The sequence below is a fragment of the Esox lucius genome, chromosome 22, assembly GCF_011004845.1.
Source record: "Esox lucius isolate fEsoLuc1 chromosome 22, fEsoLuc1.pri, whole genome shotgun sequence".
In the NCBI taxonomy this organism is placed as follows: Eukaryota; Metazoa; Chordata; class Actinopteri; order Esociformes; family Esocidae; genus Esox; species Esox lucius.
In genome coordinates, this window is record NC_047590.1 from 10,731,118 (window position 1) to 10,749,607 (window position 18,490).

At 45.7% G+C, this 18,490-nt stretch overlaps 1 protein-coding gene across 1 annotated transcript; it reads right to left on the bottom strand.

Annotated features, from left to right (window-relative positions):
* Window positions 1-306: 306 nt before the first annotated feature.
* On the bottom strand, window positions 307-17,024 carry zgc:110158 (LisH and SSDP domain-containing protein). Its single transcript, XM_029116640.2, is given in 19 exon segments — window positions 307-336; window positions 467-568; window positions 1,319-1,347; window positions 1,586-1,664; window positions 1,821-1,891; window positions 2,001-2,055; window positions 2,151-2,186; window positions 2,318-2,363; window positions 2,463-2,524; window positions 2,640-2,707; window positions 6,963-7,029; window positions 7,460-7,519; window positions 8,175-8,199; window positions 8,201-8,244; window positions 9,390-9,479; window positions 13,145-13,229; window positions 13,363-13,424; window positions 14,292-14,364; window positions 16,785-17,024. Coding segments are annotated over 19 exon segments (1,143 nt in total). The 5' UTR covers window positions 16,844-17,024.
* Between the last annotated feature and the right edge of the window lie 1,466 nt (window positions 17,025-18,490).

An 18,490-nucleotide genomic window follows, 5' to 3' on the forward strand; every position in this document is an offset into this window, starting at 1 on the left:
TACCACAGAAAACTTCAGGACGCCCCGCCTTCAGAGTCCCAGCATGCTCCAGGGCTTTCCCAGAATGCAATGCAGCGGCGAGAGAGTTCCGAGGAGGTCGGACATGGGGTGGGGGTGAGATGGGATCTCAAAAGCGGGCAAAGGGGAAAAGGGCAGAATGAGTCCGGTCCACAGTGAAGGGTGTAGGGTTGGAAAAATCCAAGCGGAAAGGTACAAAAATAAAATAATCAAATAAAATATTTAAAAAAAAAAAAAAAAAAAAATAGGAGAAAAAAATAATTAAAAAAAAGTGGTAAAAAAATTAAATCACACACTCATGGTCATGTTCGGTGAATACTGTGAAGAAAGAAAGGGAGCGTTGAAGTAGATGCAGGTGACTGAAAACGTAGACATTAGAACATTGAATACTGGTCATCTTTCTCCATGGTCCTGGAGGGCTCACGGGTCAATCACAGGTAGTACTCACACTTTCACTTTGAAACGGGTTGAGGAAGTTCCCACCCATCTCTCCGTCATCCCGCGGCGTCCCGGGAGGGTTGCTCATGCCTCCCATGTTGTTGGGAGAGTTCTGGAAAGAGTTATGGAGGAAGGAGATGAGAAAGAGAGAAAATCCTATCAAACTAGCCTTTTAACGTAGCACCAGTCCACGGCAGAACCACAAGAGGACTTCAACACCGGCATCGCCAGTCTACGTCAATGAATCATCGAAAGCTCTCCACCAATTGATCGGTCGACATTTTAAAATGTTTGTTTTTCCGTTTAATTAAAGATTTAAGAAAATCCACTCACTGAGCATGTCTGACGCCTTAAAAGCACACACAACTATGAAATATTACAAATGACTCAAGGAGCTTTATTATTATTATTATAATATCGGAAGCATGATAACAAGATCTTTCCATTCTCAGATTCTGCACTTGGACTCCTGGAGTTGTTGTTCATGACTCACACAAACACAATCACTGCTCAAATGTAGTCCATGATTAGCAATGGCAAATTGGCAATTGCGTGTAAAAATGTTAAATATTTTTTATTGACCTGCATTTCTTGCTGAAGTCAGTCGTGTTAAGCTGATAATATTTACGATACCAATTCACCTCTCTGCCGTCCATCAACCAACAGGTCAACTAACACAGGCACAAATCAGACCGGTGTCTCGGAAGAAAGTACATCATTTTGACTTACTGACTAGGAAAATCTTGGTTGTCTAAAAACCTAACGACCAAACAAGTCCTAGACATATTACTTGTTGAGCATCACCAAGCCATGTCATGTACCACATTGAAAGAAATAAGCTGTGAAGTAGATGTATATTCACCTTTGGCAACCCATCCATGTCTCCAGAGCCTGAGAGATAATGAGAAAGAGTTGTGGGCCAGTATGAAAAAAATAGGCACAACTGTTAGTCATTGTTATTACAGTGCTTACCAAATGACTTCAATGTAAATGTGGTTTGAATGCTGGTCAATACAACACAGCTAAGGGCTATATCCAGCTATTAGTCATTGCATATTGGTCATACACAAACACCCCTTTGTGCCGTATTGTTTAATTAAAGTGCTCATAAAACTGTCAGAACACCCACCTAGTGATCCGTTCATGTGGTGTGGTTCCATGGCCCCCATAGCTCCCATTGGTCCATCAGGCCCCGGACCCATGGGGAACTGGATAGAAACACAACACAGAATATAAAAACAATATAGAATATAAACAGATGTGGCGAGGTGGGGACGCGGCGTCATACGAGGTGGGGGCGCGGCATCATACGAGGTGTTACATGGTGTAATATCAGATGTAGTGTAACATGAGGTGTGTCTCACGTTGGGTCTGTTTCCACCAGGTCCTATGGGGTTCATCATAGTGTAAATATTTTCACTGGAGTTGTTTGAGTCTGAGTGAGACAAACAAGACAACGTTAGTCCTCATCAGTGTTATATAACACATGCGAACATTAGGGGATGACTGCTTTGTTAGTAAGGGTACATATTTAAGAGACGCACCACCTGGGCTGGGCATGATCGGAGTTCCAGGCGGCCCCCCTCCTCCTGGAGGACCCTGGGAAACAGAGGTCAGAGGTCAATGACAACAGTGCTCACGAACAGCTCCAAAATCAGATATCCTGTTGAAAACACTGGCAGTTGTTTACTCACCACGTAGTTGCCCGGAGATGATGAGGAGTACTGTATCTGTGAGGAGAGAGGAGACGAGCGAAACTAGAGGTCAGGGGGTCACAGTTAGGGCCATCCTGCTAAATAATGAAATTCTGTTCTTAATAAAGGAGATTGGACACACAGCGGCTGAAGAGGAAGTGACTTACTGAATTAGCATTGGGACCAGGCCAGGGTCCTCTGCCACCAGGGCCCCTGGGAGACACAAAACACTTACTGTCATCTTTACTGTACTGTAACCCAATCAAAGATGACGACAATGACAGTATCACTCCTCATGGAGGGAACCCTTACATGTTCATCCCAGGCATGGGACCTCCCATGGAGTTTGGTGGAGGTCTCATACCGCCGTAGTTCTACAGAGAAACAGATCACAGGTACAAAACATCAGACCCATACAAGACAGAAACACAACCCTCGCGTCCGGGCATGGGTGCGTGCCTAGGTGCCTGCGTCGGTTCATGCACGTACCTGCGGACCCATGGGACCCATTCCTCGTGGGGCGTTCATTCTCATTGGCCCGCCCATGTTTGGATGCCCTGCAGACGGTAGACGGCAGTAGTTATCACACTGGTAGTCAACAGAGTTACTGTGGTAACGTGCGGACGAAACGTAGCAAATGAGATGGTCCATCCACACGTAATGCACATATGGCCGGCCTCAACCAGGGAGGCAGGGTTTATGGCAGGCAACACACACCAAAGGCTCATATAATCTAATTAAATGGGACTCCTAGAGGGTTAAGCAGTAGTCCATAATCTCAAGACAAAACACAAAGAGGTTCAGACAATTATCCCCCATGGGATAAGAAATAAACGAACGGCCCTGGAGAATGCCAAGGTGTCCACATCAGTGACTTAATACGGGACTAGTTCACTGCCAGACAACCCCTAGCCCACATCAGTGACTTAATACGGGACTAGTTCACTGCCAGACAACCCCTAGCCCACATCAGTGACTTAATACGGGACTAGTTCACTGCCAGACAACCCCTAGCCCACATCAGTGACTTAATACGGGACTAGTTCACTGCCAGACAACCCCTAGCCCACATCAGTGACTTAATACGGGACTAGTTCACTGCCAGACAACCCCTAGCCCACATCAGTGACTTAATACGGGACTAGTTCACTGCCAGACAACCCCTAGCCCACATCAGTGACTTAATACGGGACTAGTTCACTGCCAGACAACCCCTAGCCCACATCAGTGACTTAATACGGGACTAGTTCACTGCCAGACAACCCCTAGCCCACATCAGTGACTTAATACGGGACTAGTTCACTGCCAGACAACCCCTAGCCCACATCAGTGACTTAATACGGGACTAGTTCACTGCCAGACAACCCCTAGCCCACATCAGTGACTTAATACGGGACTAGTTCACTGCCAGACAACCCCTAGCCCACATCAGTGACTTAATACGGGACTAGTTCACTGCCAGACAACCCCTAGTCCACATCAGTGACTTAATACGGGACTAGTTCACTGCCAGACAACCCCTAGCCCACATCAGTGACTTAATACGGGACTAGTTCACTGCCAGACAACCCCTAGCCCACATCAGTGACTTAATACGGGACTAGTTCACTGCCAGACAACGCTAGTCCACACCAGTGACTTAATACGGGACTAGTTCACTGCCAGACAACGCTAGTCCACACCAGTGACTTAATACGGGACTAGTTCACTGCCAGACAACGCTAGTCCACACCAGTGACTTAATACGGGACTAGTTCACTGCCAGACAACGCTAGTCCACACCAGTGACTTAATACGGGACTAGTTCACTGCCAGACAACGCTAGTCCACATCAGTGACTTAATACGGGACTAGTTCACTGCCAGACAACGCTAGTCCACAGTGACTTAATACAGGACTGGTGGTTAATGCCACATGTAAACCTATTTAGCTCAAAAAGACAAGTATTCATGTGTTCACACAAACACACATCAGGTATCCTATCAAAGAGAGGACTGGTCATTGGGTAGCAAAATGAATAAAAAACTAATCCCTGACCCCAAAGGCTGGCAACAGGACACTTTTGGGGCCCCTCCAAGTACTGAAAAAAAATACAGGTGCATCTGAATTTGAATATCGTGGAAAAGTAATTTATTCCCACAATTCAAATCAAAAAGTCACACCACATATATTCTAGGTTAATTACACATTAAGTGAAACATTTCGAACCTTGTTTGTTTCAGTCTTGACAATTACAGCTTATGGAAATCAAAAATCCAATATCTCAAAATATTAGAATAAAAGAATGTACAGAAATATCAACCTGAGAAGAGCTCTAATCAGCTAATTAACTCCCTGAGCCTTCAGTACACACAACCACAATCATGGGGAAGACTGCGGACTTGACAGTTGTCCAGAAGACACTCAGTGACATCCTCCACGAGGAGGGTAAGCCACAGAAGGTCATTGCTGAAAGGGCTGGCTGTTCCCAGAGTGCTGTATCAAAGCATATTCATGGGAAGTTGACTGGAAGGGAAAGGTGCACAAGCAACAAGGATGACCGCAGCCTTGAGAGGATTGTCGAGCAAAGCCGATTCAAGAACTTGGGGAGCTTCACAAGGAGTGGACTGAGGCTGGAGTCTGTGCATCAAGATCCATCATGCACAGACATGTCCAAGAAATGGGCTACAAGTGTGGCATTCCTAGTCTGAAGCCACTCCTGAACCAGAAACAACATCACAAGTGTCTTACCTGGGAGATGGAGAAAAAGAACTTGACAATTGCTCAGTGGTCCAAAGTCCTCTCTGCAGATGAAAGTAAATGTTGCATTTCATTTGGAAATCAAATGGAGAGGCACAGATTCCAAGTTGCTTGAAGTCCAGTGTGAAGTTTCCACAGTCTGTGATGATTTGGGGTGCCATTTCATCTGCTGGTGTTGGTCCACTATGTTTTAAGTCCAGAGTCAATGCAGCCGCCTACCAGGAGATTGTAGAGCACTTCATGCTTCCATCTGCTTTATGGAGATACAGAGTTCCTTTTCCAGCAAGACTTGGCACCTACCCACAGTGCCAAAACGACTGGCAACTGGTTTGCTGCCCATGGTATTACTGTGCTTGACTGGCTAGCCAACTCGCCTGACCTGAACCCCAGAGATTCTATGTGGTATTGTGAAGAGGAAAATGAGATACACCAGACCCAACAACACAGACGAGGTGAAGGCCGCTATCAAAGCAACCTGGGCTTCCATAACACCTCAGCAGTGCCACAGGCTGATTGCTTCCATTATAATATTGTGGGATCCTGGATTTTTTAATTCCATGAGCTATAAGCATAATCATCAAGATTGAAACAAAAAAGGCTGGAAATGTATCACTTTATGTACAATGAATCTAAAATGTGAAGATGTCACTTCAGATTTTATTTACAGAAGAAGAAAAAAAACTTTTCCATGATATTACATTTTTGATATAAATTGAAAAAATAAATGGGTTGGATGGTTTATAAAAATATATGATACCCCCTAGTTCCATATACACTGAAATGTCCAAAGACGTTTATCCAACAAAACCTCAATTTCATGATCCACCTCTTTTGAGAATTTTTAAAAAGGGACATTATCACTTGCTAGAAAGCTAATGCTTTTAACCAAATTTTACCCACCAACGAACACAGACTTCAGTTTGTTTTGCTAATACATGGTTACAATAAGCCAACCTTTCATAACCTGTCAGTTTTAAAGCAGAGTCCTCCATGCACTTGCACAAACCCAGGATATAGACAATACATGTTATACATTCACTGTTCGCTTTAAAAAGCTCACACGTTGTAATACATGTTTCATTCATGCCCAGAACCAAGTACTAGCTATTAAGCCAGTGTTTCAGCCACAGGCAGTAGACAGTCGCTAAACGAAGTGTACGAGGCTCTGAAGGCAACGTTAGCGGTATCAGAAGCAGGCCCGTAGGCAGGGGGAGACCTGGGTGGTAACCAATCCACCGAACAGAGACAGGCCCACCTAGGTGGAACAGCGGTTCTGACATCCATCCATCATATACATAATTAAAACACAATGTAGACCTTCTACGGGTAGAATAAATGTAAAGTTGGCCATCCGTGTCAATTTGTTACTGACAGAGTGAATGTGAGGTGGAGTGCCAGGAGTGGACTGCTGTGAGGTGATTTGAGCGCAGAGCAGGTTTCCATCATTTCAGAGGGGCAGCTCTCTGTCCATTCTTCATCTTTCTTACGATTTAGACATGGGCTTGTTGAAGTGTTAATGTTGAGTGCTTCTTGGCTAGCCGACACTTTAAATGACTGCCTATTCATGTAGAATGTAACTGATGTGATAAATAAAAATATAGAGAAGATACTCTATTAGCCAAGTCATAAAAGCTTTATTACAAATTGTAAATGGACTGCTAGATTAAAGTTTCTGTATTTTCCTATGATAAGCTGCAGTGTTGGAATAATAAAATGCATGTTTACTCTATCACTGGCTTGGTTAGCAAACTGCAGGCCCATAGTGTCATTTAAAATTTTACCCCAATGAAGGCCAGTGCCAGAATGGAAAAGGAAACTAAGATTAGCAATTGCAATGTTATTTATATTCAGGCTGATGGAATATTAGCTCAGAAAACAAACTGGCCTGAGGCCAAACCTACCTGCTGATCCCTGCCTTGCGCAAACTTTAATAACCTAAACTTCTTGCCCATACTTTTCTGAGCCTTATTTTAACCTTAACACAAATTATAACCCTCAAGGGCAAATGTCCTCACTTAGAATGATTTTCCTTGTTTTACTACAGTAGTGAGGAACAAACACACACTCCCCTACCCTGTGGCCTGGTGGGGTCCATGCTGTTTGGCAGTAGAGGCTGAGAACCAGGGATTCCACCCGGAGGCTGAGGAGACAGTTCAAATACAGAGGGACCAAATGAACGATCAAAGAAGGACCAGCATCATGGACACTGAATGCAGCGTGCAGCGCGTGTAGTGAGGTGTACCTAGGGTGGAGGCACCAGCGCGTGTAGTGAGGTGTACCTAGGCTGGAGGCACCAGCGCGTGTAGTGAGGTGTACCTAGGGTGGAGGCACCAGCGCGTGTAGTGAGGTGTACCTAGGGTGGAGGCACCAGCGCGTGTAGTGAGGTGTACCTAGGGTGCAGGCACCAGCGCCTGTAGTGAGGTGTACCTAGGGTGGAGGCACCAGCGCCTGTAGTGAGGTGTACCTAGGGTGGAGGCACCAGCGCATGAAGTGAGGTGTACCTAGGGTGGAGGCACCAGCGCGTGTAGTGAGGTGTACCTAGGGTGGAGGCACCAGTGGTTGGTCCTTACCTGATTTGGCATTCGAAGTGAGGGACGGGGTCCACCTGGAAACCGTGGCGACATGAAAGGCTGAGAGAGACACAGAGAGAGTTTGGTCAGACAGATGATGATGGACAGTGTATGGATGGAGGACATTGTGTGGAAAGAGGATGAGGGTGTTGATGATGGGAAGGTGTGTGGATGGGGGATGAAGGTGTGGATGATGAACAGGGTTTGGATGAGTTGATAGAGTGGATGATGAATAGGGTTTGGATGGGAGATGAACGTGTGGATGATGAAGTGAATACTGATGAGGGTGTGGATGATGAACAGGGTTTGGATGAGTTGAAGGAATGGATGATGAATAGGGTTTAGATGGGAGATGAAGGTGTGGATGATGAACTGCGTATGGATGGGGGATGAGGGTGTGGACAACACACGGAGAAAAAAGTTAAACAACAAAAATTGCATTTGCTCTCCCTTAGCTTTACAGACCATAATAGATGGTAAATCATATTTTATTTGCATTTCTGTGAGTGCGCGCGGACATGCGTTTTGTCTGTCCTGTGCACATACAAATCTGCATAGTCAGTGTGTAGATCCACACTGGCCCATCCTTTGTTTTATTAATGAGGTGGTAGAGGAGTGTGTGTGTGTTAGTATGTGAGTGTATGTGAGCTCCCAACCCCCAGTAAATTATTTATCCAACACAGAGGGAGTCCTGGCGGGGACGTGGGTGTGTTACCTGTCCATGTGGTCCCATGCCGTGGGGGGGGCGGCTGTGCGTGAGGAGACTGCTGGGAGCCCGGTGGACCCTGGGAGAAAAGGAAGAGTGTCATTAAAAAAAAGGGGGGAGGGAATCACAGAATTACACCTGCAGGACCCAGCCAATCAGTGACGACTAAGAGAAGCTGGCCAGTTGCCAACCAGTACACAATGAGGAAGAGAAACTAGCCAATCAATTACTGACTATCCAGTCAGGGAGATATGGCCAGGCGGAATCTTGAATCCAGAGTAAGAGGAGTACTTCACCACTAGAGGGCGATGTACACAAAGCTAAAACACGTCAGAACAGCGGAAGGGAGGCAATTCCACACTGATCAACATCAGGACATGAAGTGGGACTCAAACTAGACAGTCGATGTGTTTGTATGACTTTGGTGAATTTTCTTTTGTATGTTCTGTGTATGTATGCACACGTGAAAGAGAGAGGCTTCTGTCTTATTAGCACCGTGTGCGCACAAACACAGCACCACAAACACAGCACCACAAACACAGCACCACAAACACAGCACCACAAACACAGCACCACAAACACAGCACCACAAACACAGCACCACAAACACAGCACAGGCATATTCGCAGCAAACAGGCCTAGCTAATGATAAGGCCACAAAAAGGACAACAAGCACACACGCTCCTCCACACGCTCCTCCTCGTGCTCCCCCACTGCTGTTATAAATAGCACTCCTCCTGTCCCCCTGTCCCCCCCCCCCCCCCAGCGCTCTGTCACTAGTCTCTGGCTGTCTCCCACACTCACCTACTTCCTGTCTCCCCTCTCTCCCATTATGTCATGCCAGCCCTGTGATTGGCTTGCTCTGTCTCTACGGCTGCTCCACCCTCTCGCTTTCTCTGGACTAACAATGAAGCGGTAGCCACAGAAACACACAGAGGCCAGGTTCTCCCTCCCTCACACACTACCTACATTCTACCTTATCATCCCTGCTGCCAAATGCCAGGGCTGTCCATCACGCGGCACTGGCTGTTTGCGCGTGTGATCAATGGCGGTGGGGGGGGTGGGGGGTGCGAGAAGGAGATACAGCCGGAGAGACTGGAGAGTCCGAAAGGAGATGGCCGGACAGATGGAGGGATGAAAAAAGCCAGATGGGTGTTTCACCGTGAGTAATACAGAGAAGTGAGGGATGAGGGAGGGATGAGGGAGGGAGGAGCACGGCGTTACCTGGAAGAACCCTGGCGGCATGGGGCCTCCTGGCATCCCGTCGTTAGGGGGCATGTTTCCCATCACCGGGCTGGGGGCTGCAGCCGCACTCTGAAACCAACACACTAACACATCAAGTACACACACACACACTGTAGTAGGAGTCAACACACACACACTCCCTTCCCCCTCTCCTGTTAAAGGGAAGGCCCAGTCTTCATGCTAATTCGGCCCGTGAACAGGTCACACAGTCCCCTGGGATGACACAGGGTTCCGGTCTCTTTCTTTCGCAGTCGTCCGGCTCATTCCCTTTGACCTTCTCCCCATCCAAACAGCTGTGCTGATCTCCCCCAACTCCTCTTCAACACCCCCCCCCCCCCCGTCCCATACTCTCTCAACTGACAGGCTCCTTACCCTCTCTCCCTTACCCCACCCCCCTTCCATCTTTCCCATCATCTCTCCCTCCCTCCCTCCCTCCCTCCCTCTCTCACAGTAGCTGGAAGCTGTTGCTATGGAGACGGGTCCTCGGCTCCCTGTCCCCTGTCAGCCTCCACTCGGAGAGTGAGACCAGATTCAGAACCAGTCTAACCAGGCCCTGCCTTCTCAGTATGAAATAGCAGCCGGGATCTAGACAACATGGTGGGACGTCGGCACCGTTGTGGTGAGGCTAACCTACTGTTAACTAACCAGGCAACTAGTAGGCTTGATAAGAACAGACAAATGACTGGATAAATTCACCCACACAAATAAATCTCAACATGTAAGTGTATGGATCCCACATACACACCATCTGAAACACACACACACACACACACACACACACGCACGCACGCACGCACACCTAATGACATCCAAAAACAAAAGTTCACCCTCAACCACACAACATGCAGCTCCCTTGTAACATCTCCTCTAACACAGGGAGATCCTTCATCTCCTCTAACACAGGGAGATCCTTCATCTCCTCTAACACAGGGAGATCCTTCATCTCCTCTAACACAGGGAGATCCTTCATCTCCTCTAACACAGGGAGATCCTTCATCTCCTCTAACACAGGGAGATCCTTCATCTCCTCTAACACAGGGAGATCCTTCATCTCCTCTAACACAGGGAGATCCTTCATCTCCTCTAACACAGGGAGATCCTTCATCTCCTCTAACACAGGGAGATCCTTCATCTCCTCTAACACAGGGAGATCCTTCTTTGCAGAAAAATATTCCAAATCTTAACTGTCTTGGTGCAGTCAGGGTTATTTGTGGTTAGGGTTAAGAGAGGTCTACAAGAAGTCCTACTGGGATTATTTAGTTGTCAATTTAACTTCAATAATGTTGTCATAGTGTGTTCTACATTTTCTTAAATTTGGTAAATAAATATCTAGTTGTTTTTAATGGACATAGATTGCTTAATTTCATTTCCTATAAAAAGTGAATAAATTCCTACAGATGGTGTGATAATTCAATTATATGTATTCTTCATCCATCTCATAGTGCCTTTATGGTACCTATAATCTAGTTTGAAAGTCACATCCCAAAATAAATGTCAAAACATTGTCCAAATGCTTTCAGTTAACAGAAGACTTCAAGGGAAAATGCTGACAAAGTTTGAATGTCTGACAGCATCAGGTCAAAAGGTGATCACCTTTGAAAATCGCCTTCAATCGTCAGAGGGATGTACGACCAATCGTCAGAGGGATGTACGACCAATCGTCAGAGGGATGTACGACCAATCGTCAGAGGGATGTACGACCAATCGTCAGAGGGATGTACGACCAATCGTCAGAGGGATGTACGACCAATCGTCAGAGGGATGTACGACCAATCGTCAGAGGGATGTACCACCAATCGTCAGAGGGATGTACCACCAATCGTCAGAGGGATGTACCACCAATCGTCAGAGGGATGTACCACCAATCGTCAGAGGGATGTACGACCAATCGTCAGAGGGATGTACGACCAATCGTCAGAGGGATGTACGACCAATCGTCAGAGGGATGTACGACCAATCGTCAGAGGGATGTACGACCAATCGTCAGAGGGATGTACGACCAATCGTCAGAGGGATGTACGACCAATCGTCAGAGGGATGTACGACCAATCGTCAGAGGGATGTACGACCAATCGTCAGAGGGATGTACGACCAATCGTCAGAGGGATGTACCACCAATCGTCAGAGGGATGTACCACCAATCGTCAGAGGGATGTACGACCAATCGTCAGAGGGATGTACCACCAATCGTCAGAGGGATGTACGATCATGCTATCAACCAGGACTTTTTATGTGTATGGAGAGAATGAGAAGATTATCTGATTATTAGCTACCTAATTATGTGCCCTCAAAAACTGAAAACAAAATATTAGTCTCCAAATTTAGGTAAAATAAATAATGATAGTAATGCCACACTATAAAACCATTTAAAAAACAACAATTATTCATACACAAAGAGGGAGATGGTAAGACAGAGGCCCTACCATACATGTAAAGGCACGGGGGGGCGGAAGAGTTCAAGGGTGATAAAGGGTAGAGAGATACAAGATAACCCCAACCCACGTTTTTGCAATCTCAACTTTTTGTTGGGGCGCAAAGTTTTTCAGTCATATATATCTTTCCGAATCCCAAAACCTGACCCCTGAAACCACTTTTAACTTTAACCCCAGAATCAGAAAGAGCCTTTATCCTTCAGACAAGTGAAAGATCGGCTCAAGTTCAAATTTTCCTTGTTTTACTACATTTTACAGGCAAACAGCTTAGTAGAACACGAACTCACACACACACCGAGCCAGAATAATAGACATGGATATAGACATACACCTTGTGTTTGAGTCCCCATCTGGTCCTTGAGACAGGCAAACTGGCACTTTACTCACTAACAGTTGCCAGCCAAGGCAGACAACACAGAGCGTGTACACCCCCACCCACTCTTAGAAACAACCCCCCCCCCCCCGCACACACACACACACACTTACAAACACACCCACACACAAAACATGCACATACACTATCACTCTCTCACACCACTCACACACACGCACGCACATCACTCTCACAACACACACACCACTCACACACAACACACACACACCCCACAACACACACACACAAAAGACACACCAACACACAAAACACACACCCACCCTTAAAACACACACATAGATAGATCCACACGGTTAACCATCTCCCTCTGGCACTGAGGGTGTGAAAGCCCCCCCCCCTCTCTGGGCCAGCTGCCAGGGCTGCAACACACACAGACACACACACACACAAATCCCTGTCTTAGCCCCGGCCCAGTGCTGGGATTAGGGGATTAGGACCTCTATTCCATTATCTCTACACACTGACGATAGCAACACACACACACAGGCACGCACACACAAAACACACACACACACTTAGGCCAGAGGGAAGAGACAGGCTTAAACACACACATGCAAATGTTTGGTTGTGCGTCTTTGTGGGGACTAGAAAACCATAAATCCATGTTCCCGATCCCTAATCTTAACCCGAACAACCTAATCTATTCTCTATGCCTAAACTTAACCTTGCCATAATGCCTAACCCTAACCTGTAATGACTACACATAGAAGCAACATCAGTTATAAAAATAACCCTAATTGTAAATATTACCCTAAACTTAACTCTCAAACCAGAAATAGCTTTTTTCCTAGTGAGGATAGGCTAAACTTGTAGAGACAAACGTGTCATGTTAATACATTTATGGAGACTTCTGTTCAGATGTATTGCTAGCACGCACACATGCACGCACACACAGCCCAGAAACTTACATAGTCATGGAAGGCCTTGGCCTCGCTGGAGTGTTCACAGTTCTCCCGTCTGTCCGGCGCTGCGCAATACAAATCCCAGAATACACTGCAACAGGTGGACAAGGACTCAAATTAAGGAGCGCCAGATGAGCCAATTTATATCAGTCGTTTGCTATACCAGAAACACACATCCTAATGTTAACGGTGCAGCCAGGAGGAACACACACGCCCTAACTCACCACCACCATGAGTGTAGGAATCCTGGAGGCTCCCCTAATGTAATATTCTTTTCCCATCGTATCTGAAACAGAGAGTGAGAGACCTTAAATGAATGGAAGGTTCAGAAGCTTCAACATGAAGTCCAGCTCGAAAGTCAGTAGTAATGACTGTGATCCTGGTTTTACTAGACATGTGCAGACCAGAAATCACACACAAAGATAGTAAAACCAAGCAATACAATCCTAACAATGTGTTTTTTAGGTTGTCCCCACTAGGAAAGGATGCGTCCATCTTAGGTGTTAGGTTTAGGGTATAGTTTGGCATAAAGGTTAGGTTGTTCAGGTCATGGTTAGGATTATGGTTTGGGGAGACAGTCATATTTCTCCACGTCCCACAAGAATAGAAAAAGAAATGTGTATGTGCTCATTTTTATATCTTAAATATGTTTTTGGTCCTAATTGTTCAGGCCTAACAAAGTAAAAAGGTGTGTGTGCGTATGTAATGTGTGTGTGTGGTGAGAAGAGGATTATTTGTCAGTCTACAGGTTAAGAACACAATCTCTGTCAGTCAATGCAGATGCTTGCTCTCTCCATCTACCTCAGTCAGTCTCTCTCCCTCTGCCTCAGTCTGGCTCTCGCTCTTCTTCTACGTCAGTCATTCTCTCTTCTTCTACATCAGCCTGGCTCTTTTCCTGTACCTCAGTCAGTTCCACCTCCTCTACTCAAGTCTGTCTGTTTGTCTCTCTCTCTCTCTGTCTGTCTCCCCTAGTCTCTCCTTTTCTGTCCATCTCTCTACCTTTGTATCTCCCTCTCATCCTTAATCTTTCTCTTCCCTCCATCTGACTCAACACCTTTACCCTCCCTGCCTAGTCTCTTACTTGGTGGGAACAAAGCCGGAGAGAATCAGAAAGAATGACATTCTCTGACAGAAAGGGGCATGCATGTCTTACCTCTGACAAGAAGGTCTGTGCAGACTTCTGTGCTCCTACGTGCAGCAAGTACTCATATACATACAGTGCTAACCTGGAAGAGACAAGGATGCTGTTAAATTCCTATAATTTTTTCTATGGATTTATTATGATGTGGATGAGATTACAGAAAACTACTAGAATAACAGACTGTTCTGTCTCCTAGGGCATGGTAATACATAGCTGTGATCAGTGATCCCATCACACTGACCAAGGAATACAGTGATTTGACCAGGGCGCAGGGCAGTGATTTGACCAGGGCGCAGGGCAGTGATTTGACCGGGGCGCAGGGCAGTGATTTGACCGGGGCGCAGGGCAGTGATTTGACCAGGGCACAGGGCAGTGATTTCCAGGTCAGTAAGTGCTCTGAGTCTGCTGTTATAAAGACACAAATTACTAAGTAGTACACACACTTCTCTCGACCATTTACAGGAGGCTGTGCTTATACTGATCTCCCCCACGAGGGCATTGATGACATTTGTATCTGAGGCGAGGCGTGAGTGTCTGTGATCAGGGGGGCTATGAGCACCTGGTCCACTGCATTATTTAAGCTAAAGAGTAGAGAAGAGTTTCTTGAGCTGCAACACTGGGAGATGTGATGAGCAGATAGTGTCTTCGCCCATGAACACACGCCTTCAGACTGCAAAGGGACATATTTCTAGAGCTCACTTAACCCTCAGTGTTTCAACATAGGCCCGTCTTCATGTTTGTCCATTATCCCACACACACACACCTCCCCATGATGTGTGCCACCAGTACACCTGACATCCTGCCTGCAGACAAAACCCCTCTTTACACGTGAATGAGCCAGTCCACCAACAGCACACACAAAAACGTACACACACATTGCTCCAGATGAGAGTGACCTGAAACACAGCCATACACACACACACACACCCCCAGCTCCAACTCAGAGCAGAGAGCGACCGCTTCACTCTGACACTCAATAATTCAAGACAGAAGAGAGGGATGGGGACTTGGAAGAGAGGGAGGGAGAACAGATAGGAAGGAAGGAGAAGAAAAGAGAGAAGGCAGAAGATGATACAGATAGACAGAATGGAAGAGAGGAATTGAATAAAAGTTTGCAAGCAAACTTGTTTTAATGTTGCTTTCTGAGCCAAGCTATAGTTAAAATAAATGTGTCTATATGGTAGAGATTGATGCTTGCATAATGCACACAAACAAAAGTAACAGACATGCGTTGACAATATATTTGCACATTTCAGACATAGAGTTGCTTTAATTGAAATATGGACGGCAACTGTGGGGAAAACAGCGCATTTAAGGTTCCTGCTTTAATGAGAAAACAGTCATATACAACTTGTCAGTTAATTTCAAACAGTTTGAATAAAGCTAATAGTTGCATTGTTCACCGAAAATAATTATGGGTGGGCCTATCGCAGTGTACATGTCATCACATTACATTTGAAATCCCTTTACAAACCAAAAGAACAAGACATGTTAGGACAAACATGGTTAAGGTAAGAAATACCAGTCCAACATTACGGTAGTGCAGCGTAAAGAAGATAAAGTTACTAAAGCAGTAACACTCAGTTACTAAAACAAGCGGACCAGCATCCTTTTTACAGACAAAACGGCATCCGTAGCTAGCAGACAAAGGGATAGGTAAGCTACCGCTATCCCAGCTAGCTTTAGCCTAGCTTATATATCAACAATTCTTCTAAACCCGCGTGCGGCACGGTGGGCAGTTTTGAATGAGCGCAAACCTTGTTTTATAACGTACATGTATTTTACTCCTTCATATAGGCTACACCAACTGTCCTACCCCAAAGTTGTCATACTTGCCGCTAGTTAGCTCCCATAGCTTACCTAGCAGCAGCTCGCGTGAAGAGACAGACATGGATAAAAATGTGGCGAGTGAGTTCGAAGAGGTACTTCTTGAAACGCTGAACACTTTTACATTGAAACCAACGCTGGTTTCCACTTCGTAATAAGTATCAGTCGGATACATTAACGTAGCATGAACTAGCTATAACCATAGGCTTCCTAAAGGTATAACACGAGCATCTTCCTAAATGCATTGTTCCCAATACCTAGAGAGGTCGAGAGGGAATCTTAATTTAGTGTCCAATATTAAAATGCAACATATTGCACAAATTATTTATACACAAACAATGGCCTTAATATTGTACAGTACAATATCATAAAGTGAACGTTAATTATTGTTCTAGATTAGAATAAAACAAGTACGAATGGCTAGCTTGGTGCTTAGCTAGCTAGCTAGGCTAGCCATCACCCCCCCCCCCCCCCAACAACTGCTTGCTAGCAGGGAGGGCTGCAAGACTCACATCAACACAACCAGAAACCCAAATAGAAAATAACGTAGAGAGAGCTTCGTATCTGCAGGCTTTCAATGACAATCGAATGTATATGAGCATTGGAGAGAAACAGAGTATACCCAGTTAAGCCATAGTGTCTCTATCCTTGTTGTGACAGTGCACTGTTCCCACTTACTTTTCTCTTGCTTGGTTATCGGAGGGAACAACAGCACCTTTCCCCTTGGCGTACATCATTGAAGCTGGTTTCGATACTTTTTATTTAGTCCAGTTCCGACACCTGTCAAAGGAAACGACCACGTACAATCTCCATAGCTACCCAGCAGTAGTGTTCTCTCTGTTTCTCTCTCACACTCTCACTCTCTGTCTCTCTCTCTCTCTGTGTGCCCCGGTGTCTTTTTTTTCTAGCAGGCTACATCCATCCTCAACATTGCCTATCTGAGCAGGGGTTGCTGCCGTTGGGGAGCTTGAAACCGTCTGTTGGTGGATCTTTTTTTTTTTTTTTTTTTTTTTTTTTTCAATCGCTGTTCCAGGATTCTACTCACACTCCCCCTGTTTTGGAAGGGTGGGGGCTTCTTAAAGGGACAGAGACCGTGTTTTTGTTTATCTGACAAAATAAATCAAGATGGTCTGGACTATGTTCTTTATACCTGGTTTTGGAGATGATAGTGTGTATAAGGTTCTATCACTGCACTAACATACATCAATCATCAATGTCCTCAGCTGTGCAGTGGAGTGTACACACTGTTAACACTGCTTTTTTACAGTTTACTCACAAATTGGGATGTTTTATCTACATCATGGTCCCACCAATTGTGTTCTCTGTTCATTGTGTTTCAGCCACGTGTGGTATATAACATATGTATTGCATGTACGATTAGCTCTGTATGTTGTGTATAGGAGTTGCTTTGTGTGTTTAGATGTAGCTATGTGTGTATTGTGTTTAGGAATACTATTGAACCATGTGTTGGGTGAGGGAGTAGCTCTGTATGTTGGGTGAAGGAATAGCTCTGTGTGTTGGGTGAGGGAGTAGCTCTGTGTGTGGGGTGAGGGAGAAGCTCTGTATGTTGGGTGAAGGAATAGCTCTGTATGTTGGGTGAAGGTATAGCTCTGTGTGTTGGGTGAGGGAGTAGCTCTGTATGTTGGGTGAAGGAATAGCTCTGTGTGTTGGGTGAGGGTATAGCTTTGTGTGTTGGGTGAGGGAATAGCTCTGTGTATTTGGTGACAGAATAAGTCTGTGTGTGGGGTGTGGGAATAGCTCTGTGTGTGGGGTGAGGGAGTAGCTCTGTATGTTGGGTGAAGGAATAGCTCTGTGTGTTGGGTGAGGGTATAGCTCTGTGTGTTGGGTGAGGGTATAGCTCTGTGTATTGGGTGACAGAATAAGTCTGTGTGTGGGGTGAGGGAATAGCTCTGTGTGTTGGGTGAGGGTATAGTTCTGTGTGTTGGGTGAGGTTATAGCTTTGTGTGTTGGGTAAGGGAATAGCTCTGTATGAGGGTATAGCTCTGTGTGTTGGGTGAGGGTATAGCTCTGTGTGTTGGGTAAGGGAATAGCTCTGTATGAGGGTATAGCTCTGTGTGTTGAGTGAGGGTATTGCTCTGTGTGATGGTATTGCTCTGTGTGTTGGGTAAGGGAATAGCTCTGTATGAGGGTATAGCTCTGTGTGTTGAGTGAGGGTATTGCTCTGAGTGATGGTATTGCTCTGTGTGAGGGTATAGCTCTGTGTGTTGAGTGAGGGTATAGTTCTGTGTGAGGTTATAGCTCTGTGTATTGGGTGAGGGTATGTTCATGTTCGTGTGGGACATGTGTGTTCTGTCCCTTTAAGAATGTGTGTGTGTGTGTGTGTGTGTGTTCTGTCCCTTTAAGAATGTGTGTGTGTGTGTGTG